This window comes from Tympanuchus pallidicinctus, unplaced genomic scaffold (genome assembly GCF_026119805.1).
Source record: "Tympanuchus pallidicinctus isolate F22 unplaced genomic scaffold, pur_lepc_1.0 scaffold16, whole genome shotgun sequence".
Lineage (NCBI taxonomy): Eukaryota > Metazoa > Chordata > Aves > Galliformes > Phasianidae > Tympanuchus > Tympanuchus pallidicinctus.
Window position 1 is genome coordinate 2,961,271 of NW_026294679.1, and position 23,909 is coordinate 2,985,179.

Below are 23,909 nucleotides of genomic sequence, written 5' to 3' on the forward strand. Positions count from 1 at the left end.
TAAGAATCACTGCCTCCAAACAGCTTAAGTGTTTAATTCAGTATGTGTCTGAGTGGGGGGGGGCTTACACATAACACACACAAAAACTGGTAATATGTTTAACTGACAATTACAGTTTCTACCACCTCCTATGAGTTATGCTTCTCATTTACAAGAGGAAAAAAATGCAGCATTTATAGGGTTTTTTTCCTAACTCCTAGTGTTTCTCAAATGGTTCTAGCTCTGAAGTTTACCTCACTGATATAGAAGCACAACAAACAATGCAGTACAATTCATAGGTTTATTTAATAAATATTTATTTAAAAATATGCTTTTATTCACAGTTTCAAGTCTGAAAAAGATAACACTATTCCGGATCAATTCCAACACACCTAAGATCATTCCCCTCCTGTTGCAAACGAAATACCAGCAATGGCAAATGCAAGAACCTTGCATCAAAGCAAGGAAGGCACACATTTTGTGCAGAAAAGTGACTGTAATGAGAGAAATGTATCCACACACTCAACAGAAATCTCCTTGCACTGCTTTTTTTCACGTTACTGGTTGAAGTATTCCAATAAAGCTTTGCTCACAAAGTCTATCTCATTAAATACCAAACAACTGTGAGGTTATATTTCTATTCAAAATATTTGCATTGCTGCAAAGCCCATTACCTTTAAGAGAAAAATTGTGCTTTTCTCCAAGATAAAAGAAAATATATGTTCAGTTTGTATCCACAACCCAAACTCTGCATTTCAAACAAAGAAACGCTAATAACCAAACAATGCCAGAGTTATCACAGGTTCACAGGGAATTCCTACTCTTTCCCAGGTGTACTGTGTTAACCCCATAGGCAGTATATGCTTATCACCTTTGATAAATCCAAATATCACATGGGAAAAAAAATACCACTGATCCCATGCATTCACAAGGCACTGTTTCTGCTCTTCTGCAGCACTTAAGTCACTGAATTCCACCACTACTGGCTTCACTATTCTGAGACAGCTGCTCCAGCAGGTTTAAGATTACCTCTATTCTCTCCAGCAGGGTCATGCTTTTGTTAGCAGTTGCACGCAACAGAAGAGAGTAAACTTGCTTGTTTGTTTTAAGAGTGACTTCTTCTTCGTTAACACCCCTAAAAAGGAAACAAATAAAAGCTGTTAACCTGACCACAATATTTTTATTCCACAAATTATCAAAACAATTATCAAATAATAACATCGTTTCTTTGAAACCACATAGCTGATGCTTTGATTTGTTCAGTCTTCTTTCGCTGCCATTTCCTGGCATTTCACAGCACTGCAGTCAGAGCCTCTGCTCCTACTGCAGGAAGGATAAGGAGTTCCAAATATCTTCAGTCTGGCCATTTTATTAGCTTCACATTGTAAACCCTCCAGTCAGTGCCTCTGTGCCAAACCCCTGTACTTTTGTCAGAGTTTGTCTCATCTGATCTGGCTAAAAGCCAGCAGACACCTGACTGTCCTTGAGCTGCTATTTGCCCCTGGTCAGTTGCCTGCTGCTGTATTTGCCACAGCCCAGCCCTGCTTACCCACTACGGACATTTCCCTGTTCAAGTCTGAAGTCCATGGCTTTACCACCCTTTTCTTAAGTTCCAGACACCTAAATTATTTCTGTACTTTAGAGACTTTTCCATGCCAATAGCTTTACACAGAAGAGCTTTTTGCCAGTCTGCAGTTTAATGTCCCATCAGTTTTCTCCATTTAACAGACATCACTGAAAATAATTTATCAAACAAGAGCTAGCCTATTACTTCAGCACTGCCACCCTACATTTAACATCCAAGACTAATAAATAAATGACTGGAATCAGGAAAATAAAAGGAAATGCTGCTATTAGCATTACAATTAAATCAAGTGTGCATGCGTGCAAGCAGCAGTCAGGTTAATTGTGAATACTCAGGGAGTCACAAAAAAGGTAAAGCAAATTAAATTTATGACATCTGGCAGAAACCAGATTTAATTATAAAGCAGAACAGGTAGTCAATAAAAAGCCACTGAAATGCAAAGTATTTCCAGGATAAGTTACAAGAATTCCCAGAGCAAAGTATTAATTTCAATTACTTTTTCCCCTGATTTACACAGCCCAGTTCAGTTGCTCTTATGCATTTAACTTCTGGAAGGTAAAACTGATTTCATTCAGTTTTATTGCTAGCCTGCAAGTTTCACTATCAACCATCAGTTTTTCCCACGCGTTCTGCTCTCTGCCAAAGCACATCTAAGGCCCTCCAAGAGCATCTGTGGGTGCTCATTTCCTCCCTTTTCAGTCTGCCTGTTACTAAAACAGAAGACAGACATTTTCTCTTTCTGTAAAGCAGAACTAAGGAGGCACACACACACCACTTACACAAGGTACCAGAAAGGTTTAACAAAAGGTTAAGCAGAAGACAGTGCTAAGCTGAGCCTCAATCCACCACTGTTTAAAGAAGTGTAAGATGCAACAGCAGCACTCCCATTTCACCTCAGTGTAACCTGTTCCCTATGTGAAAACTTCAGCAGGAAACATCATTCACGAGAGACTCCATGAGAAGCATTTGTCACAACACTTAGCCAGATCACCAAACGATGAGAATAGCTGAGTCAGTTCCTTGGGGCAGCTGCATGGTTACATACGAGTTGTACTTCAATCCTTTGCTTTTTACATATTCAGACTGCCACCTTGTGGGAGCTTTTCTGTAAGCGAATACACCTAACTACGTACCCAAACCACTGCTAGAAAGGCACACAGGCTTTCTTTCAGTCTCATTTCCCACTTAGCAGGCTCCTACCAGCAAGCAACTTACTGTGCAAGACTATTCCATTTCACAACTTCCTGCAAAACAGCAGTTAGCATCAGCACTGCTTCAAAGTGACAAACAACAACTGCCAAAAATTCTCTAATGCCTCATTTTCATAGATTAACTTTGTCATAATGGAAAAAACAACTGTATGCCACTGTAACCTCTACAATCACTATATCTGCTATTATGTGGGTGAGGGGGGAGTGTTCTCTGGATCCTAAAAACAACAAACACGTTCATATTTAACCAATTGAAAGAACAGCAACATAAGGAATTAAGACTGTCACAGCAGATCACAGCAGTAGCAAGACAGAAGACTGCTTCTTAGCTCACTCCATCAGGCATTAGAAAGCTAATGCCAACAGGCATCTTCCCCATTTACATCCTTCTGCTTACAGCACTACTGGTGTGCCTATGTTTATACTGAGAACTGTTTGTGCTTACCTATGCTGTCACTAGCACATTTTATTATCAAGATAGATCTAATCACCAGTAGTACACAGCAGTTTTCCCCCCCACTAACTTTCCAGTGTCCTGTCACAGATGAAGACTGATGCGAATAAAACAAAGGATCCTTAACATAGTGAACAATTACATTTTAAATTAGTGTCTAAATAGAGTCAGCACAGTGACAAGTATAACAGCTGGTTACAGCAGTACAAGTCAAGCCATTCTGTTCAACTGATGCCCATGAAAGTATATTCTGTGAAGGATAAGCTAGCTACCACAGAGCACTGTATTGTGCTTCTCAGATAACTATTACAAGCTTATTTCTTATTTGAAAAGAAATAGTGCAATTTTGTCCACTCAGTCCTGGAATCCTGTCAGCAAATATGAGAAAAAAACTGCCACAAAGTGAAGGTCACTCCCTCAATTACACCTAAAAACCACCAGCTTCAGACCACCAATGGACACCCCAACTCCTCCACACAGAAGTCTGCTCCAGAAAGGAATAAACATCACACATCCTTGCACTCATAAGAGTACACAGTTTGCACAGATTTACATATCCAAATCACACATATGCATATCAAGGTTTAGCTTACCCAGTTTTCTTCTTCATTGAAGTTAACAATTTAATAGATTGGAGGAGAAGGAATGACATTCTAGACTCAAAAATACTAAGCAGTTTCACTACTTCTTCCTTGTTAAGGGCAGTGGAGGACTCATTAGGTGATATACTCTCAGCATTACTCTCACCCTTGCTTATCTACAAAAAGAAAAACACAGGAAAACGTGTCACTTGACTCCACAATTAGCAGAATGGGACTCAGGTCAGATGACCAGGCTTTGCAGGTTAGCTTACTCTTCACAGGAGTGGCACCAACATCCCAATCACTGTGACTTCATGGTTATGAGGCCTCAGTAATTACTTTGTAGTCACACTGCACACAAGATCTGACAAGTGCTTATGTTAAATCTATGCACTGGGATATTTAATCATAAAAAACAGGAAAACAGAGACTTGAATAGACAATCTGTTGCTCAAGCTGTTAGAATTTTTTATACATTTCAGCAGCATTATACAAATGTCCCTCTTTTAATAAAGAGGGACAAAAAGGCTCTGAATACAGAGATCTGAGCATCAAAAAAAAATTTCTTCAAGAATTGTCTAATTCTGAAGTGCTGGGGGAAGAGGTGGAACTTTTGACACCACTCAGAGAAAGGCAAGTTCTAGATCATGTTTTTTCATCCACTTCCACCATAAAGGCTGGAAGTGAATTGCAGAAGGTTCCATTTCTGTACAATTTAACTAAGTTGACTGGGAAGTAGACAAGCAATAACTTAACTGCCAACTGACTGCTCTTACATGAATGCACAAGATTTGTGGGAGCAATCAAAGAGCTTGATTTTCATTTACCTGCTCACTCTCTGCTGCAAGCTCTTTTCTGATAAGCTGGAACGCACACTTGGTTTTAGCCATTATATCCAGGGCCCCAAACAATGTCTTTAACTTCCCAGCACTGCTGTTCTGACCTGAGAAGGGAAAAAAAATAATCAAGGACACTATTAACAACTCATTCTGGATTGCACTTCTATCTCCACCCAGTGATTTCAGGAGTTGACATGAAGTGTCTACACCCTAGGCAACTGAGGAACACTGTGATAAAAATACCTTTCTTCTTCCAAAGGGGACTGCATTCTGAGAAGCGTGTTACTCCTACTCAAACAAATTTATTTTGAGAGGAAATAAAACATTTAACAGCATTTTAGAAGACTATTGCAGGAAGACAGACTTACTTGCCATCTGGAATTCTGCAAATGCCACTCTTTCCAATTGCACACGGAGGAGCTCACAGGGTGCATCCTTCAAGAGCTGAAACAGTCTTACTGCTTTACTGTAATGAAGATCAGCAAGTATGCGATGTTGTTTCCTCAAGTGCTCATCACCAACCTGGTCTCAGAGCAGGGTACAGAGTAAATGCCAGACAATTAATATGTTCTGAAAGCATCCACCAGAAAAAAAAATGCTTATGGAAAACAAGAGGTACAAAAAATGGTTCTTCATCTCACCTCAAAATGATTCAACAAAACCTCACAGAATCCATCACTACCCTAGCTATGAATATACAGGAACTTCAATGATAACATAAACAAATTCATGTTAAGCAGAACCAGAAACCACCCCCAACACACCCCAAGAAGCAACATGCAAGTCTACACTCAAGCATTAATTAATCATTATCAGACAGCCTCCAATAGAATGTTAGCAGGAGTATCAGGAGAGTCACTTAAAAGCAAAGTCAAACGAAGTATTTATCATCAATATGAGTATGTGGAACTACCTGGAACAGACTGAACCATAAAGCCTGTAAAGGACAATGCTGATGCACAGGAATGATACAAAGCTGCACCATGGAAGTTCCAACTGGATTTTAGGAAAATAATCCTTACCTTGAAGGTGGACAAACACTAAAAAAGCCTTCCTGAAGAGGTGGCTGATGCTCTATGCACGTCAGTGTTCAAGAGACATTTGGACAGTGCCCTTAACAGCTGCACTTTAACTTACACCTAGCCCTGAAGATCTCAGGCAGGTGGACTAGACCTCTGAAGATCTCTTCCAAATGAACTATTCTATGCACAAGTAACTGCACTTCACACTGACTTAAATACAAGTCAGCTCACATTTCCCAGTTAAGTCACTTTAAATAAACATATTCCAACTACAGTTAAGAGGATAAATTTCAGCCTTTACAAGTATTACATGTTAAACATGGAACCTATACAGAAAAACCAAACAGTTTGTGTTAGCACCTGGTTTCTGAGGCAACTGTGGTACATGGAAGCAAGTCTGTGGTGGATGGTTGCAGCACGATACTGGCAGAGAGGCTGCCGTGGAGACACCGTATCAACATCACAGTACTTCAAAGACTTCATCATGGCTTCACTGACCTCCTTCTCTATCTACAAGGAAGAAAACCATGCAGTGGTGTTCCAGGTTGAAAGTAATCACTTCACGCGGACTCGGAAGGGTTAAACGTGTTTTCACAATAGAAGACTGAAAAATCTTTATATAACTAACCATTCTGTGATTTGCAACAGCTACTTTAAACTTTCATTAGATTACAAAGATTTTATATGAACTGTTCCAATATCATCTTGGCTTGCAGGTCCATTTTTCAAGAAAACAGCTTATTTTAGTAGATGCCACAAATCCTCTCCATTACCTGTTCCTGAGCCTTCCTAGATAACGGAGCATAATCCTGCTGTAGAGTTGCCATAGTGAAATAAGTGGTAGACAGCTCCCAGTTCACAGAATCCCAAACAGCTGGATGCATCTCTCTCTTGCCAAGAGATCTCAGTGCTTTCAGATAGTAGTCAATAGCCTACAGATCATAAAATATATATATATAAGCAGTAACTATACATTCATAAACTACTAAAAATTCATTTATTTTTACTTGTGCTGAAAGGGAGCGTTTCAAAATACCTTTGCTCCTTCACCAATATTTTTCTTGTACTCATTCTGATTAGAATTTTAGTCTTGACTTACCCATCAGAATAAGACAAAGTTCCAAAGGACACACTGCCCTAGGTAACTTTTTATTCCCCAAATGTACTAACAGAAGAAAGCACCAATTCTAAGCATCTGCTTTATTCTACATAATGAACATGATTGAAAACCATTACTTTGGGGCAAAAGTTCAGTGCTAGCTACTTGACTTATTTTTACACACTCAAAAGGAAGCATTCAGGTGTGCCATACTTTCTTTCCATTACACTTAATTAGCACGAAGCCAGAAGTTCCACAGTCCCTTATCAATCTTGCCAACTGCTGTATCTACATAAATCAACTTCTCCATCCCAGCATCTTCATTATTTAAGGGATTCTACGCTGTTTATGCAAATTTTGTGTCAAAAGACAGAACAGGGTGTGGGCCATTGTAAAAAGTGGAGTGTTACCTTATTATAATAAAGGGCTTCTTCTGGAGAAAATTCTCTTTTGAAGTCACCTTCAGCTGCACAGTGAGCTTGAGCACAAATTCGCATGAGCCTTCCTGTGTTGCACAGAAGGAGAGCAGCATTGGTGGCATCATCAATTGCCTCAAAGTTCTGAATGCCTTTTTCAAAGCAAGAGAAGCTTTTCTTCCACAGTTGCTGCTCTGTTGTTGATACATTCTTACTCACTGAAGTTAAAACACAAGGCTTTCCATTAATGCAAACACTTCAAGGACATCAAACAAACGTTTGTTTCTTGTGCCAGTTTTTCCTCACAGATTTCTAAAGGTGCCCTTTTAGAATTTAAATGTAGTAAAATACTCTGAGCAGCCAAATTCATGGAAAATAGTAGCAAAACAAATGAAAATCCATTAATACCCGAAGCATCCTGTTGTACATAGCATACATCAGAAAGAACTGTGATAACATGGCACACCCAAGAAGGAAAGTAGATACAATTAGTAAGTGCTTTTCCCCCCTTTTGGGTAACATTCAGGATATCAGTTGCTTCTTTGAACTTAGAGAAGGAAACAAAAAGTGATTTTCACAGACGAGCAAAACTCAGCATTAAGGCTGTTATTCTGGCTCAACAGCAGTCCTACTAAAACACTGAAATGAGGAACAGGCACCAAGCTAAAAATCTAACCCACAATTCTTCAACCATTAATCAGACAAACACAGCAAGTATTCAGGAGACTGGAGCTGCTTACGCTGAACCACCAGCATCAACTTAGTTTTAGCTTTAATAACCAGTGCTTCTAGACAAGACATTCTTTTTAAAAAAAGAAAAGCACTAAATTCAGAAAAACAGCCTTTTTTCTCCCCCCCTTTCTTTCCTGGGCATTCAATGCACTTCAAACGTATTTCTCCACACCTATGGTTTCCACTATTCAGCTTAGGCTCAATTAAAACAGTGCATAAATCATAGTAGTCAACTGTAGATTATTACAATGGACATTGAAGTTGCACTGTTTTTCTAAAAAACAATACTTACTACAAAGTTACTTAAGTGTCATCTTAACATTCAGAAATGGTCAAGGCTTCCTTCATAGTTAGTGAACATAATCATTTTTCTAGGTCAACGGAACAGCATACAGTAACAAGCAAAACAAGAATGCTTACCCACTCTCTCAGACTGCACAGCAGCAGCCTGATTCATGTAAAATACTCCAATTTCATTCCTGATATTACCCATCCTCTTCAGCACCTGTATATGCTGCTCAGGATTTTGCTTCTTCAAGTTACTGAAAAGTAAGATTTCATAAGCTGCTTCATAACATTTGCAGCTGACAGAAAGTTGACATTCCAAGTCTGTAGATAAATCAGTAGCCCAGGCAAACACTAAAAAAAACAAAAACAAAACAGAAGGTCTCCATGTCAAATAGCATTTCCAAGTAAATCCAAGCCTCTGACCGTACAGAGAAAGTCACCCAGGAAGATGACCAAGGATAAGAGCCTCATCAGAACCACCACACAGTTCTCACACCAAGCAGAATCTACCCAGGACACAAACAACTAATGCCTTCAGCTCATCTACAACTTCAGGCATATCATACAATATTTTGATAACTTATTGTGTCTGTCACAAGGTGTTTTCTCTGATTAAAACAGGAAGAGGCATAACAATTCTCCTCCAGAAGCGATACTGCTGCACGGATTGGAGGAAGCACAGCAAAGTGACTTATGCCTGTCATACAGACAATTACAAGTTATGTTATAGCTGGGCCATACCTTGGCAGCTGGATTCTCTATGAAGGCTGTGCAGTATCTCCTGATCTTCCTTTGTCTGGTAGTTGTATTCTTCGAGGTAGGCTGCTCTGTTGTTGGCATTTTGAGCAAGCATTAATTGGATATCTCCACAAAGTGTTAAGCACTGACAAAGAAATACCAACACCTCAGGAAGCATGCTGGCAGAGAGACAGCAGTAGGTGTCTAAAAGAAAAGAATCCCACAGGTGAAGGAGAAGGAAGGAGAGAAACGCAGTTCTTAAGTTTCGACACAGACTGACAGTGTAATTGGTTTTATGTCACTTCCCACATTTATTCCCTGTATCCAGACAGAGTCACCAACCTGTTTTAAAATCACACTTATTCTACACAGCTGATGGCTTAGGAATAGCGACTACTTTCTAAAATATGTGCATCAACTCTGATGATTACAAATGCTCATGTCAGATTTCTAACTTCAGCCAGGGAAAACTGCATTTCAGGATTAACTTCAGTCAGATACAGTCTGAAATAACCAAATTTGCAAGCATTGCAGTTTACATTTAAGTCCTCCCAAGACTGAAAATCTACACATACCAATGCTTTGTATGTGTAGATTTTGACAGATCAAGCATTCTTGCTTTGTGAGGGCTTTACCACCCCACCAACTCACACTTTACAAACACAGAAGCAAAACAGCAGCACTAAAGCTCTAAGCACACCATTTTCTGATTATTTAATATCCTAAATAGCCTCCACCCCCCTTGCTTTCCTTGGATGTAATTCATTTTAGAGGTGTATCTAATTCAGCTGATACTTTGGGTGAACATTTAAATGAGAAGGGAGCCACCAGGTATTCCCAGAAAGTCAGCATCTGTTTGCAATGACAGCACTAAAAACACAGAAGGCTATCTCTGTGTTGCCACCAGGACTGAATGCTCCCAGCTTCAGTGCTCAGAAATTTCAAGTCTGTGATCTAAGCTCTCCCACCACATCAAATTGGTCAGAGCCTTCTACCCAAATGGTGATGACTGAGTTATTCTTATCACCTCCTTCTCTCCAGAAGGATGAGCTAGACACTTAGTTTAACTAATTACACAGGCACATGATTTGTCACTGCATGCCACTAAGGTAAATCATGCATACAAGTATTTGATATTGTCAAATGTGTCAGTATAGAGGTGACAACTCCAGTAACTTACCGTGGCACTGCAGAGCCAGCTTGATGTATCGTAACGCCCTCCCGTATTTCTGTAGAATCATAGCAGCATCAGACAGGACATAATAAGCCTTTGATGATTTCAGAATGAGCTGGAGTTTCATTTTATATTGCCACGATCCAGGAATCATTCCTGACTGACTGGAATGCTTATCCTTCTGAAATGAGCCCACTGTAACAAACAAAGCCTCCTCAGTAAATCTCATTTCCATAAAATACACCAGAGGTCTGACCCAACTCCAGCAGACAGACAGAATGTAAATAGCCACATTACAGCTCTGCACACCAGAGTATGCCAATTTGCACAGTACTGTGTTTTTCATCTACAAAATGGACCCAACATTTGGAACCTTTCCACTTATCTCACCTGAATGCCTTGTATCTGAATACAAAGAGCACAGTGTCAATGCAGCTAAACTCCAACATTCTCAACAGCTTCTGAAATGCAGGTGCAACAACCAAGACTATTCCTTCTGGTAGCAGGCATTTGTGATGAGTTCTGCCAAATCCTTACGATATTTGTTTTATTTCTGTATTAACTGTCTCAAACTATCCAGCTCTATAGGAACTGGATAACCTAATCATTCCTGCAAATAAGACCAAAGACTTCCTCACACCAGTTCCAAGATAATCATCAGCATAAGATCATGGTTCTGCCTTCAATGCTGCAGTGATTATGGAAGCAGAAAGCAGCAGCTAGGGAATGCAAGCACGTTAGAAGTTCTGAGGCCAAAGGACAGAATTTTGTTGTCCTGATCAGGAGAGTTGAAGCAGAATAAGCAGCACACACTATGAGAAGCACACAGAATCGAGGCTTTTGCTTACAGCTGGACCTACAAGACCTGACCTGCAAACTGACAATCCTTGCTGAGTACTAGAAAAACTGCACCTTCTTTAAGATAAAAGGAACTAAAGCTACAGAATACTCATATACTGCATGCACATAGCATTCAGAAGTGGCTCTTTTCAAACTAAAAATTCAAGGAGTGCTTGTCTTTTCAATACGTACATAAACATACAGAGAAACTCCAGAATCTGCATTACAAAAAAAACCAGCACAAAAAACCATACTTGGGAAACTCAAATTTCTCCCTTAAGCTTGAGTTACTTTTCTCCAAGTTCAATCACTATGACCCAAATGAGTAGCACCACTGCTATTTCACAAACTGCAGTGCAGATCCAGAAATGAAGTGAAGTCTCTTTTGCAATCTGTGCAATATTTATCCCCCACACTTTCCAAGAAACTCGTGCTTCTAAATAAAAAAGCAAGCAGCTGCAATGTGTCATCAGCTCCAAAGAGCAAAGGCAGAAGACAGAGCCTGGCTGCATTACAGCTGAAATCAGCACATGTTCTTGTTGAGCTGACCCGAGTACAATTTTGCAGCAGATCTCCATACAAACGAATCACACACTCCATATTAACAGGACTGTGCAGAATTTGTGGGAGCTCAACACAGTGCAGCTTTCTAATAGAGACATTATATTATGTGGTCAAGTATCTGATAAAAAAACCTAGGAAAATATTAAGTTATCTCCAGTTCACTGACATTCATGAGAATCATAGAAGGGGAAGATAATCATTTAATTGCTCTGATGCTTAACTCAAAACTGATCTTGCTCATTTAAGGATATAAATGAGAAAAGGAGAAATGGGAAAGACTGAGGAATTGCAAAAATATACTCTATTTTCTTTCTGATATTTGCACAAGTGAAGTCCTACAAAGGACTCATCACCTTGCAGAACACTGTTACTTTCAGGAGTCCCTCTTATTCCCTTTTATGATTCCACAGCAACATGAAGTAGATAGAAGCTTCTGGTCTTCAAATATCTAAACAAAGTAAACCTGTCTTTCCTGCTTCCTTCCACAATTTAGAGCTGTAGGCAAAATTAACATTGAAATCCTGTTTGACTTCATGGTATATGTGGCCTATAACTGTAATGCATTCGTAAATGTAATATCCAGCAGAAAACAGAAGGGGGAAATCTGTCAGAAGTGAAAAGCTCTTTCACAAAGCTTCCAAATCACACAAAAAAGAGGACTGCAAAACTAAACAAATTAAAAAAAACAAAACACACACACACACACACACACACACACAAAAACAAACCCAACACACCCCCCACAAACAGCTCACAGCACTCCTCCCATCACATCCAAAGCACAAACTACCAAGCCCTTGTGGAAATCACGTGAGAGGTAAATAAGGTACAGTAGCATTATGTGTTTACTAACAAAAGATGCTCTGATATGCAAAACACCCCAAATGCACTATTCATGTTTAAAGAGGAACAGCCTATGGCCTCCAATTTTGTTTTTACGCTGTGTATTTTCTCTTGTTTATACAACAGCATAATTAGCAGCACACAAGTACACTGTTTTGTCAATCAAAATGAAGCGGCAGCAGTTTGCAGGGTACTGGAAAGGTCTTATTTGCACAACAATATCACTTACTTTTGTCTAAAAATAAGGCCATCTGTTTTTCCAGACACTCGGGACCACCACTGGTGGATTCATCTTCATATTTCAATGGGATTGGTGTGCTGGGGTCAGCAGCAGGAAGGTCACTCTCTTTTTTAACACTGCTGTCAACAGACTTCAAGCCCTGCAAGAAGAAGTGCCTCAATTCACTTTCGAATCCATACTCCACAAACACACAACACATGAGGAATTGTACAGCTGCTGAAGTACCATTGCAGATCTGATAGTGAACTCACCTCCAGGACGTAGCTGAGCACAAGCCTGCAACGTTCTTCAGCACCATGGCAGACAGGAAATGCACAACTGGGCTTGATTGAGGGCACAGCAGGGAAAAATAACAAAGACAGAAGAAAGAGAAGTTCAAAGTACGAAACACCAACACTACTGGTTCTAAGAAACAAAAGAGTGCAAGAAAAAAAGCTTGATAACAAAACATTTGATCTCCACATTGAAAAGCATCGTGGTATTTCTTTCCATGGTTTCAGACAGCAATTCACACCTGGTCATCACTACAGGATTTAATTTAACATCTATACTTGGTCTCTCAGGAAGCTTAAAGAGAAGGAGGAAGAACAGATATTTCTACACCATAACAGTAATTACAGAAACACACACAGACTGTTTGCAGTGCAGACCCACAGTCCAAAAGCTATTTAGTCAGTGCAAGAGCTATTTAGTGAAAGCAGCACTTCACCTTTGAAGGGCTCAATAGCTTAGGGCTGGGATTTTTTTTGGCTGTGTTTGTGGTCATCTACAGTTCTTAAATGTGGCCACAGCAGCAGTACTTACTCCTGTCACAGCAGCAGATTATTTTTTTTTGTAGAGGACCTCAAATTCTATGAACAGCTAATGAAAAAGCTGATTGAAGCATGAGGCAGAGGAAAAAAAAGCAAAAATGAAGAGCCACAACTAAAGAAGAACAGGCACATGATGACAGCTTATGACAAAACTAACAAGTAACCGAATTTTGCAGTATCAATTCAAGAAATTCCTTAAACAAAAACCCATAACTTTACTTACCCGTATTCGATGAACAGACTTGTATTTTTCTGGTACTGATAACTCTCCTACAGATTTTATTATAGCCACTGCTTTGTTGTCATCTGGTGGATCAGAACTGTTACTGTAAGAACCGTTCTCATCGCTGTCTGGCATTTCTTCCTCTTCTTCACTGTAACTTTCATCAGAATTGCCATTTATAGGGAAGTCTGTATTGTCTTCTTTTTTAGGCTCATCCAACTGAAAGAGCTCCGACAGCATGAAGTTTGCTGAAGCAATAATCTTTTCAAAAAAGGAGAAAAAGAAAAACCAGAGATTCATTTCCATGTAAAAATTCTCTTTTGAAAGGCAACAGCAATACACTTGCACTTAGAATAAGGAGCAAACAGTACATACAGATATTTGATAATCTGCAATTACAGCCTGTATTCTCACCTTGCCTGAGCACTGAATGTTTAAACAATATTTAAGAAACAATCAAAGGAGATGGCCAGCTAACCATTGTACGTGCAAACAAAGCAGGCAGTCAAGCTCACCCACATTTGTTTTTACCCACCTTACAAACGAATTATAAACCTCTACAAGCTTCTAAAGAGCAACCTCCCTTATGCCTTCCACCAATCTAAAATTTGTTTTAGAAGACAGCCCTTTCAGGGCCGTTGCCTCTTGTTTTGCAGAAGAGGACAAAGGTAAGAATTAGGAAATAGGGCCACCCTATCCCATACCTTCCTTTCATTCATAAAGAAGGGCAGTTGTTGATCACCCTTTTCTTCTTTTGAGTGCCATTTTATGAACCTTTTTTCACATCTCTTCTGTTTTAGTTATAGTTTGGGAGAAAAATGTAATCTGCTTTCCAGAGTAGCTCCTACCTTCACTTCTCCCCAGCAGAGTTAAGCACTCAGAGGTCTGCATTTCATTTCTTCCTGCTGCTTTGGTTTATTTATTTGCATGCTTTAATATTATCAACATATTTTCAAACCCTGACCACTTATAATTAAGAAATACTGAATATTGGGCACTTAAAAGCTATCCTATAGCAGCAGTAAGATTCAGCCACATAGCAGCACAGCAGGACAAATCCAAGGCACGCTGGTGATGAACTAAGATTCTGTGATCTAAAACCAGCACTGTTTCCTCACCCTTAGGTTTACTTTTTATATAGAAAGAAGTCTTGAGGCAAAAGGTACCAGTGCTCAAACTAATTTCTTCCTGAAGACTGCTGTAGTACTCAGGCCTGCATACTTCACTCCATAACCTCCTACCTCCCCCCTCACGACAGAGAACATGAACACCTGAAACACAGTGGGGCCAAGACTGCTTCACTGAACTTCACTGCAATGACACCTCAGATTAGTACAGCAGGATGAGAAATAGATACATGCATTCTATATAAACATTTTTGCCTCCCACTTTTAGTGTTTGCAGAAAGCAGAAAGGCTTATTAATGAACAAACAGACCTGATAATTATGTCAGAAAAAAAAACAACAAAAAACATTCCTTACATCAAGGTTTAAGATTTCTACCATAAGTTTACTTGAAGCTTGAAGTCTTGTCACTTTTGTATCCCAAGAGGAATTTTGAGACTCAGGGATGAGTCACACTGCCATCAAATCTGCTAGGAAATCTGAGTCAGATCCAGTGAAAAACAAACTATGATAGACCACATACTGCATTAAAGTGACCTGCTTTTAGGCATCTGGCTCTTGAACTGGAATCAGCAATTTTAAGTTGGAACTAGTTAGGATCATCTAATTCCACAGATGAGTTCTAAAGATCCCCTCCAGCCCAAACCAATCTATGTTGAGTGTTTATGGTCCACCTTAAGTTACTGACTCCACATGTCTCTATGATTACACAAACATTAAGTAATAGCTTTAAGGCTTCAAGTTTTGGATTTAGGTGCCTAAGTAGGAAGGGTTCTGACCACCAAGAAACTTCTCCATTGCCTTTACACAAAGATACAAGCACATAATGCTCTTACTTGAGGATGTCTGCCATTGTCCAGTAACTTAAGACAATTCAGAAGCAATGTTCTGATAGTGCCATAGTGTTTCTTGTTCTGGTTTTTCTTCAGCATCATATTGCAAGCAACTCTAAGTAGTTAAAAAAAAAATAGTGAATTTTTGGGGCTATAAGGAAAAAAGCTTTAAGCAAGACCACTACAAATGTAGGCTTTTCAAATGTTTTAACAGGTCTACAAGACTTAGTGAGAACGCAGTTGGCACAAAGAAATAACACAAGTTACAACAGAAGTTATGTAAAAACTCACTTGTATAGAAGAATTGCCACTGGCATTGTAAAAGGGTTTTGGTATTTGTCTTCTGTTTCTTCACAAAGGGTTGTTAGGTCATAGAGTTTTACTATATCACTCCCACTTGCTGAAAGGCAAGACTTTTTATTAAGCAGCATGACATAAACTGAGAACAGATCTATGTTCATCTAAGTTTACTTACCCTTAAATAACCAGTACGTATGTCCCTCTTTGGTGCAATTTGATTTCAAAAAAGATAAGATATTTTGAGCAATATCTTTTATCACTTTGGTAGAGAAATTAGAGTTCTCCAAATTGGGAATATCTTCAGTCTTGATCATTTCATATTTCTGCAAGGAATATATTTTATAACAAGATCAGGAGGGTTTTTTGCCACTACCACACATCTACAGATCAGAATCTCTATTATCTGCTTAAAGAAATCATCTACTACTACAATACAGTGTCAAAACTCAGTTATTTTCTATGATATACTTTAAGATTTTTATTGAGTGGTATTATCAAATTATGCCTGCTTGTAAAGAAGATCCACTGCTAAGAGAAATCCATGTCTGAGGAAATGGAGAACAAAAGATGAAAAAGCAGCAGTGTAAAATCTACCTACAACATCAATGAAACTTAGTCAGCAACTGTATGCTGCCAAGTGCAAGTGAAAAACCCAGCCAGTATCTGCAGGCCTTTGAACTGGTTCTTAATTGAGACAATTAAGAGGCATGCACTACAGATTTTAAGATGCAAGAAACTGGTGCATTCCTGCAGCCATATTCTTTCATTTTTTTTTTGTCTTGGTACATCTGAGCAAACGGAAATCTTACATGCAGGGAAGGAAGAAAAAAAGAACAGATATTTCTAGATTACTGTTGCATTTAGATTATCTGTGTAGATATTTCTCTTTTTGCAATGAAGATTTTGTAATCTTTTTGTCAGAGCAGTAAGACTTGAAAGATCTTTTACAGCTGCAACAGTTCTGGTACAGAATGGTTGATGGACTAGGCACAAACAGTCAGGCTTACCTGAACAATTCCATTAACATGAAAGCACATCACAAGCTCTGGCACGTTGCATATTAAGTTGTCCAACCAATAGTCAATTCCTGTTAACACATTTATTGGCTTGTTGTTATCCCTAGAAACAAATATTCCTGGTGTTATTTAAGTCTTTGCTTACTCTTTAGAAAACAAGTGATGTTTACTAATGGGACTTAATTACTTAAGTCACCTTAGTGGATGGCACTGAAACACTGACTGGTTAATTGTTATATTCTGCAGAGGCAAACAATGGAATACAGTCACATTTCCTCAGCAGTTTGAGGTTTTGCCTACAGTGACACTGGAACTCGAGCAAGATCCAGATGTCACCCTATTACCAAAATAGTAAGTGCTGTTCTAAAAGGCTATTCTGAAGTTCTAAAGGAATGGCAGCACTGGCAGCACCTAATTATAGCACAAGCCTTCTCCTAGACTTTCCAAAATTCCTTTCAAAGCAAAATACTTATTTTCTAGATGCATCTTAAGATGACAAATACTTCAAACAAGTTTTAAGTATTTGCTCATTCTCTGCCAGTGCACAGGCAGGAACAGAGAGCCCCATAACCAAGTAATCAGCAAAGTTCTAACGAACAGAAAACAGAGCACAATTTCTAGTAAAATAAATTTCAAATACTTATGAAGTGCCTAACAAGCAGTTAGTGAAATTCAAAATTCCATCAAGAGAAATATGAATGCCATCCTTTATTACAATAGAAATACAGAAAAGTTACAGACTAAAATAATGGTATCTTAACACCAAATGCACATTGAAGACTCACGAAAGGCTCACTGCTTTCAAATAAAGATTCAGATGGAAAAAGCAGCAGAACATCTCAAGTTCCAGTGCACGAGGACCATGGGACTTAGCTATGGGACTTCCTGAATTCCAGGATTTTAGAATGCCATTGCCACTTAAGCCTGAAGCACAAGTTTGATTGTTTAAACTGCATGTAAGTACGAAGAGCCAACCAAAACCTTGCAGATAGCTAAACAGGAAAGCAAAGCAACAAGTCAAAGGCTGGCATACGCAATCAATTCACCTGAGACGTAAGCTCACAGCAGGGTATCTCCCTCCTCCAAATATAGGCATATTTGATCCTACCAACATGTGGATATCTTCAAAGGTCCACAAGATGTTACGAACAAAGTCATTTTTAAGTCCCTTCATTAAGAGAAAAAATTGGTCTATAAATCACCAGTATAAACACATTTCTCTGTGACTATCTGCAGAACTACGAGAAAGCAAGATGCAAAAGCAGCAAATAAAAGACAGCACAAAATGAACTATGCTACGCATTCATGTTAACTTAAAGGACTGAGATCACAGGTGCCACAAAAGCTACTTCTACAGGAGATTTCAGTTTCTCTCTTGGCTCCAATTCAGACCAAATTTTGAAGTGTCTGATTAAATTGGGGAAGTTGTGGCTGAGCTCAAATTTGACATAAAGCATACCTGACTTTTTTCCCCGTCACTGAACAAAGTAGTCAGGTTTTGTTCTTTGGGGGCTGAGGCCACATGCCCCACTATATATGAGGGTTCAAGAGGCACATTTCCCTGTGAAGAGCACAAGGATAAGGAGTGATTCCACTGCTGAGGTAACTTAGGCCATAGAAAAAAGTTACGTTTCTATTCTGAATGACAAAAGCATAGAAGACAAGAACTTTTACCTCCACCATATTAAAATACATATAGAAATATAAAAGCCTCCAGTCAGCAACTAGAATGGCTCTTCTGCTACAGCTGGTCCCAGAAATGTTGTACTTCATTTCTTATAACCTCATTATCTTCAGGAAGGAAGATTTTCCAGGAACACTTTATTCCCCAAGAGTCAGGACCAGATTATCAACCTCCAGAGCATAAACCTGCCATCTCAATGCCTTATTTATAAATAAGAACCAACACCTTAACAAATGCACAACAGCTTCATTGCAGAGTGATTTGGCAGTAATCACTCAAGGAAGTGAGAAAGGAGTAGCTCTTTTTCTAAGAGCATTCAAGAACTGAATTATACCTCCACTTTAAAATGTTACTGCATCAGCACACATGAAATTATGATTTGGTGGTCAACACAGGTAAGAACCAACCATCAGCAGTTAGCTATTCAAGGGATCTGGCATACTAATTAGCACCACTGTTCAGAATAAAGGTAATCCAGACTGTAGAGTAAATACAGTATTTTTCACCCTCTCTGAAACTTCATCAATGGCTGTACAGCATTACTTCAAGACCACTAGGATTGATATTCATAAACAACACTAGCCACAGAGAGACTCTGGATTAGAGCCTAACACTAATAGTAGCTTGTTGTATAACTGACATTGCTCCCTTCTATTTGTTTTACCCCAAAGCAAGCATTTGTACACATTAGTTAATCGTTTTTGCAAACATTTTCATAGATTCTTATCTTCCTCTTCACCAATAAATTCAAGGCCATGATAGAGTTTTCGAGGTAATTTAAAAAAGCAGCTCAAAACCATAAGTTCCTTCACACATCAGCCAAATATCAAGCTTGCTTTCAGGTGAAGTCACTGATAACCACCCTCAGCCAAAAGCTTTCTCTTTCAAAAAACATGTATTTTTGTTCACTGTAATACTAAATAAGAAAAATCACTTTCCAAGTTCTGAGCACTGAAACATCAGCATGAGTTGAAATGCACCCACTGCCAAGTTCCTGTAACTCTTCATGCCTCTGTGACACAACGAGTATGATGGCAGCACCTTTGAAAACCTAACACAGACAACATTTTATCTGGGATATGTGCACTTCCTACCAAAACTAACACACCATTTAAATACACCAACCTGGTTAGAAGCACCTGGATCTTCAGATAACGAAGAAGGCATTTCAAAAGGAGCTGGCCAGGAGGCCCTTCCTGCTTCATCGCTCTCACCTGGAACAGCACCCTCCTCGTGCTGTTTTGAACTGGAAGGAACAGGCTGAGCAGCTCCATCACCATTAATGCTGACAAAACATCAACAAGTTTACAATACAGAATCCTCTATAGAATTTTTAAGTTTGTTTTGATTCTTCAGTCTCAGAGAACAGCTCAGCTAATATGCTAGAAGAGTGCTACAAGGACAAGTTTTACTGTATCATGGGAGGCACTGCTATACTTTGCACGTAAGCAAAATCCATTTTTGAGAAGGAATACTGAGGGAAGTTAAGCTATGCTACTTAATTTCACACTTTTACGTACAGCAACTCATAATAAAAACACATTCATGTGATTTCATGATATTATCTCTCAAATTCCTCCATGTAAGGACAAAGCAGTAATTAAGATGGACAAATTCTAACATTCACTTCAAAATAACAAACTGGTCAGAAGTTGGTGCAGAATTCAAGACTCATGCAGACATAAGGTTACCTGTAATACAAGAATTTGGAAAGGATAGCCTTCTGGTACCAGTGCTCTTTACTCTTCTTTTTTCTTTGCCACTTCTGATCAATTAGCCTTTGATAAAACTCCTTCAGCCATGTCCAGTCCCCTGTCTAGTCAGTATGGTATAAAATTAACATCAAGATGCACTTGCAAACTAAGCAAAGTACCTCATTGCCTTATGAACTTATCAACTACAACATCAAAAATAAACACCAATGCTAAACTGTTGGTTAATTATTGAAAAGATATCACCTAAAAGAGTTACATTTCCACAAAGTCAACTTCTCATTAAAAAAAAAATCACGTATGTGGTAAGAGACTGCACAGTAACAATGAATTAGTTAAATGAATAAAGTTGCATAGCAATGTGGAGGCAGTTACAGAAAAAATAAACATAGAATTTTAATTCTACAACACCATGAAGACATCAGATTCTCTGTCATAGTTTGTGACTAAACCAATTGCTGCAGCATATGCTTCGCATGATCTTCATGTGTAGATCATTTGTACTAGCAGACAGATCTCAGGAACTTTGATATATGCTTTCTCACTGACTACACTACTCTCAAAAGAATGCATTTTGACCATATAGTATACATCAGAAAAGGAAAGTTAACCTGAGATGATCTCATGAAGAGCTCTTGAATATCCAGTTCATCCAACAAGAGCGTCCTCCCAATGCGATGCACGGCCATGCTCACATGTGACTTGCTGTAAGGTATCTTCAGAAGTTTTTTAATGTTCTTGTAGGAGAAAAGAGAACAGAGATTATTTTCCATATTATTAAACATCGTTGTAAGACAGAATTCTTAGGAAACTGGACACAAAGGACACATTCTTAACATTGGAAAGGCATGGCCAGAAAAATAAAGCCTTATAGAGGCAGAAATTTTAAGACCATCTCTCAACAAGCTGCATTTGCTGAGGTCAGGTATGAGAATGTGAACAGCAGTAATAGAAAAAAAAATAATCAATGGCAAATGATGGTGCCAAGTCACCAGTATAAACTGTGTACTGCATTTAAACATTATCTCTTGGATCATCATAACCAAGTACCACCAAAAGCAAATAAGAAAAAGTTTATGGTTTGGAGCTGAAAGTTTTATCTTCACCACAGAAATAACAATTTGTCAGGTATCCAGAGGGCACCTGAACAGAGTTCTAAGTCAGAGCAGTTATCTGTCCAAGAGAAACACATAAGACAATACCCATCTTCTTTCCTCTGAATCATCTTATCTGAATGATGCAGAGCTGTTTCAGTAGATCTTTGCTTTCCCTCAATAAACACAAAGCCGACAGGAGACAGGACAGTAGTTTATGGTAAGGTTTATACAAGGCATAAGTTTGAATGATAAAAGTTACACAAACCTCTGAATCAGACACAACATCCACATCATTTCCAATGGAGTCAATGAAGTCATATGCCATTCCAAAGCTACAGAGAAAATAGTTCAAGTCATTAAGTGGAGGGACATCAAATAACTTGCCTTGCAAAGCAAGGAAACACTCCGAAAGCTTTTTCAGAATTAAAAAAACTAGTCTCTAGCTACATGTTACTAGATATAATGAGGCCTAAGGCTAGTTAACAGAACTGTTCTGACAAAAATATTTTCCAAAGCTATTATTGGAAAAGTTGAGATTGAAGTTCAAAATATGCCATAAACCAGTTTGTGATTTGTTGAAACCAAAAAATCATAGGTATTAAACAAGTTGTCCTGCTGTTGTCTGTTTATCACCTAAAATTTGATTATGAAGATTTATTTAAACAAAGACCCTCAGCAAACTGCTAAATTTCACTAACTAGTTGATTTACTGTGAATTTGCCTGCTCAGCAGAGGATTTAAAACCCTTATTTCTAAACATTCTGAACTCACCTCATTCAACTGTTTTGCAAGCAACTGTGCATAAAGATAACACCACTTTCTGGGTTTGTCCCCAGGTTTTCCTTTTTGTGTTCACTTTTGACATGGCTGCAAAGCTTTTTTCTGCTATTAGTTAGCCAGTTCCAATTTATACAGAACCAGACCAGCCATAAGCTTGATCCTTGACTGCCCAAGAAAACCACACTTGTACCACTTTCAGCCCCTACCAAAAGCAGAGTGGCTAGCTCAAGCAGGCTAGTTTAATTTTGATAAATTTTGACTTTAACAGCCAGCCTGAGAAGAACACAAAGACACAAAGTCAGCATCGCTGCATCACGGAAGCTGTCATTACGCACCCGAAAAAATAAAGTCCTTCAGCATGAAGGGCATCATTCATCATTTACAAAGGAGACAGCATAAAGGCAGAAACAGAGGATGGAAAAGTAGGAGTGATACCTCGCTATTACAGGAAAAATTTTACTGAACTTCAACCTTCTATTGGATTTAGTCTTAAAGATCTGGAAAAAACCAACAGAGCCTGCTGGAGGTACCTCGAGAACGGTGTGCTCTTCTTGTTGTTGCCCAGAACAGTCGTGCCCGCAGGTCCCAGCTTGGCACTTTCACGTAACCAATTTGCAGGAGGCAGCTTCAGGTCTGTCTTCTCCTGCAGCCAGGCAAAGGCTGCCTGCGGTGGGGCCGAGGAATACTTCACCACAGCGCTGCTCTTCACCTCATTGCCTCCAAGGAACAGCACCGAGCCCTGCTTTCCAAAGGGGAATCAGTTGGCGTTTCTGTGGCTCTGAAGGCACAGGACGACCCGTCCTGCTAAGCGCTTTCAGGGCGAGTGACACAAGCAACAAAACACGCCGCTAAACTACGCGGAAAGCTTTGAACTGACACACTTAAAAGGAGAAACAGATCCACGGCATATCATTTAGGTAATTAAAACGCACTTAAACGTAAGGACGAGAATACTGCCTACAATTACAGCTCAATCACAACGAGCGCCTTCCTGCCTCCCTCACACCTGAAAGCGGCGCTCGCACCTGTGCGGGAACCCACAGAACCCCCGGGCCGCGCCCCAGCCGTCACCTGCTTGGGCTCCTCCGCGTCTCCCCTCAGAGAGGCGGCGGCCCCGAGGCCGCACAGCTCCGCCATCTTCCGCCCGCTCCCTGCGGCGGTAACGGCAGCGGCGGGGTCAGGGGGCCGCCAGCGCCCCGCGGCGCCTCACGTGACGCTCTCACGTGACGCTACGTGACGTCACGACGGCGCCGGCGCTTCTCGCGCGCTTTCCCGTGAAGTCCCAGGGGCGCGGAAGGCGGGGAGGAAAGGAGTCGGCCAATGGGAAAGCGTGGGGCGGGGCCTGAGGGCAGGGCGGGGCCGCGGCGCTGATGGGCGGGAAAGAGGCGGGGCGGGCGGTTCCTCAGGGCGGGCTGAGGGCGCGAAGTGCTGAGTGTCCGTTTGTACGCTCGCGGCGTGGTTGTGCGAGTCTTGTTTCTCTTACAAACCAAACGAAACCTCTCTAGCTTTGCATATGTTTACTAGTGCAAAGCACACCTCTCAGAAACAATAATGCGGTAAATTTGTGTGGAAATACCTGCATACAACCAACTGAAGAGAGAACACCTTAATTATTACATTCCTTTAGAGCCTTTCTGTGGTTTTAGGGTGGGAACTTTCTATGTTTCCTCCTTAAACTTTTTGTTTTCGACTTTATCAATTTCTCGCTTGAAAACAGCAGC

At 39.7% G+C, this 23,909-nt stretch overlaps 1 protein-coding gene across 3 annotated transcripts; it reads right to left on the minus strand.

Moving 5' to 3' along the window:
* Positions 1 to 266: 266 nt before the first annotated feature.
* On the minus strand, positions 267 to 23,419 carry EDRF1 (erythroid differentiation regulatory factor 1). Of its 3 annotated transcripts, XM_052676840.1 has the most exons (25): positions 23,260 to 23,419; positions 22,719 to 22,927; positions 21,674 to 21,740; positions 20,923 to 21,048; positions 20,291 to 20,415; positions 19,725 to 19,884; positions 18,375 to 18,476; positions 17,962 to 18,083; positions 16,907 to 17,018; positions 16,075 to 16,222; positions 15,891 to 15,999; positions 15,603 to 15,714; positions 13,642 to 13,902; positions 12,858 to 12,929; positions 12,595 to 12,745; positions 10,125 to 10,313; positions 8,948 to 9,148; positions 8,339 to 8,557; positions 7,181 to 7,404; positions 6,445 to 6,603; positions 6,032 to 6,181; positions 5,018 to 5,171; positions 4,638 to 4,753; positions 3,823 to 3,986; positions 267 to 1,114 (listed from the first exon to the last, which is right to left on the minus strand). In XM_052676840.1, exons 1-25 carry the CDS (start codon positions 23,323 to 23,325, stop codon positions 943 to 945), a joined length of 3,690 nt encoding a protein of 1,229 aa, XP_052532800.1. In that variant the 5' UTR covers positions 23,326 to 23,419; the 3' UTR covers positions 267 to 942. The 3 variants fall into 3 exon arrangements, with proteins under 3 accessions (XP_052532800.1, XP_052532801.1, XP_052532802.1); XM_052676841.1 differs by lacking the exon at positions 18,375 to 18,476; XM_052676842.1 differs by lacking the exons at positions 17,962 to 18,083; positions 18,375 to 18,476; positions 20,291 to 20,415; ... (2 more) ...; positions 22,719 to 22,927; positions 23,260 to 23,419 and adding an exon at positions 17,701 to 17,907 and having other exon boundaries at positions 19,725 to 19,839.
* Positions 23,420 to 23,909: the final 490 nt, after the last annotated feature.

Excerpts from the sequence above, each read along its gene's own strand:
- EDRF1 (XM_052676840.1), bottom strand. The coding sequence starts at position 23,325 with ATGGCGGAGCTGTGCGGCCTCGGGGCCGCCGCCTCTCTGAGGGGAGAC. Across the intron at positions 21,049-21,673 it reads ATGTTGTGTCTGATTCAGAG|AACATTAAAAAACTTCTGAA; the intron begins GTTTGTGTAACT and ends TTCTCCTACAAG. Across the intron at positions 6,604-7,180 it reads AAGCCCTTTATTATAATAAG|GCTATTGACTACTATCTGAA; the intron begins GTAACACTCCAC and ends TATGATCTGTAG.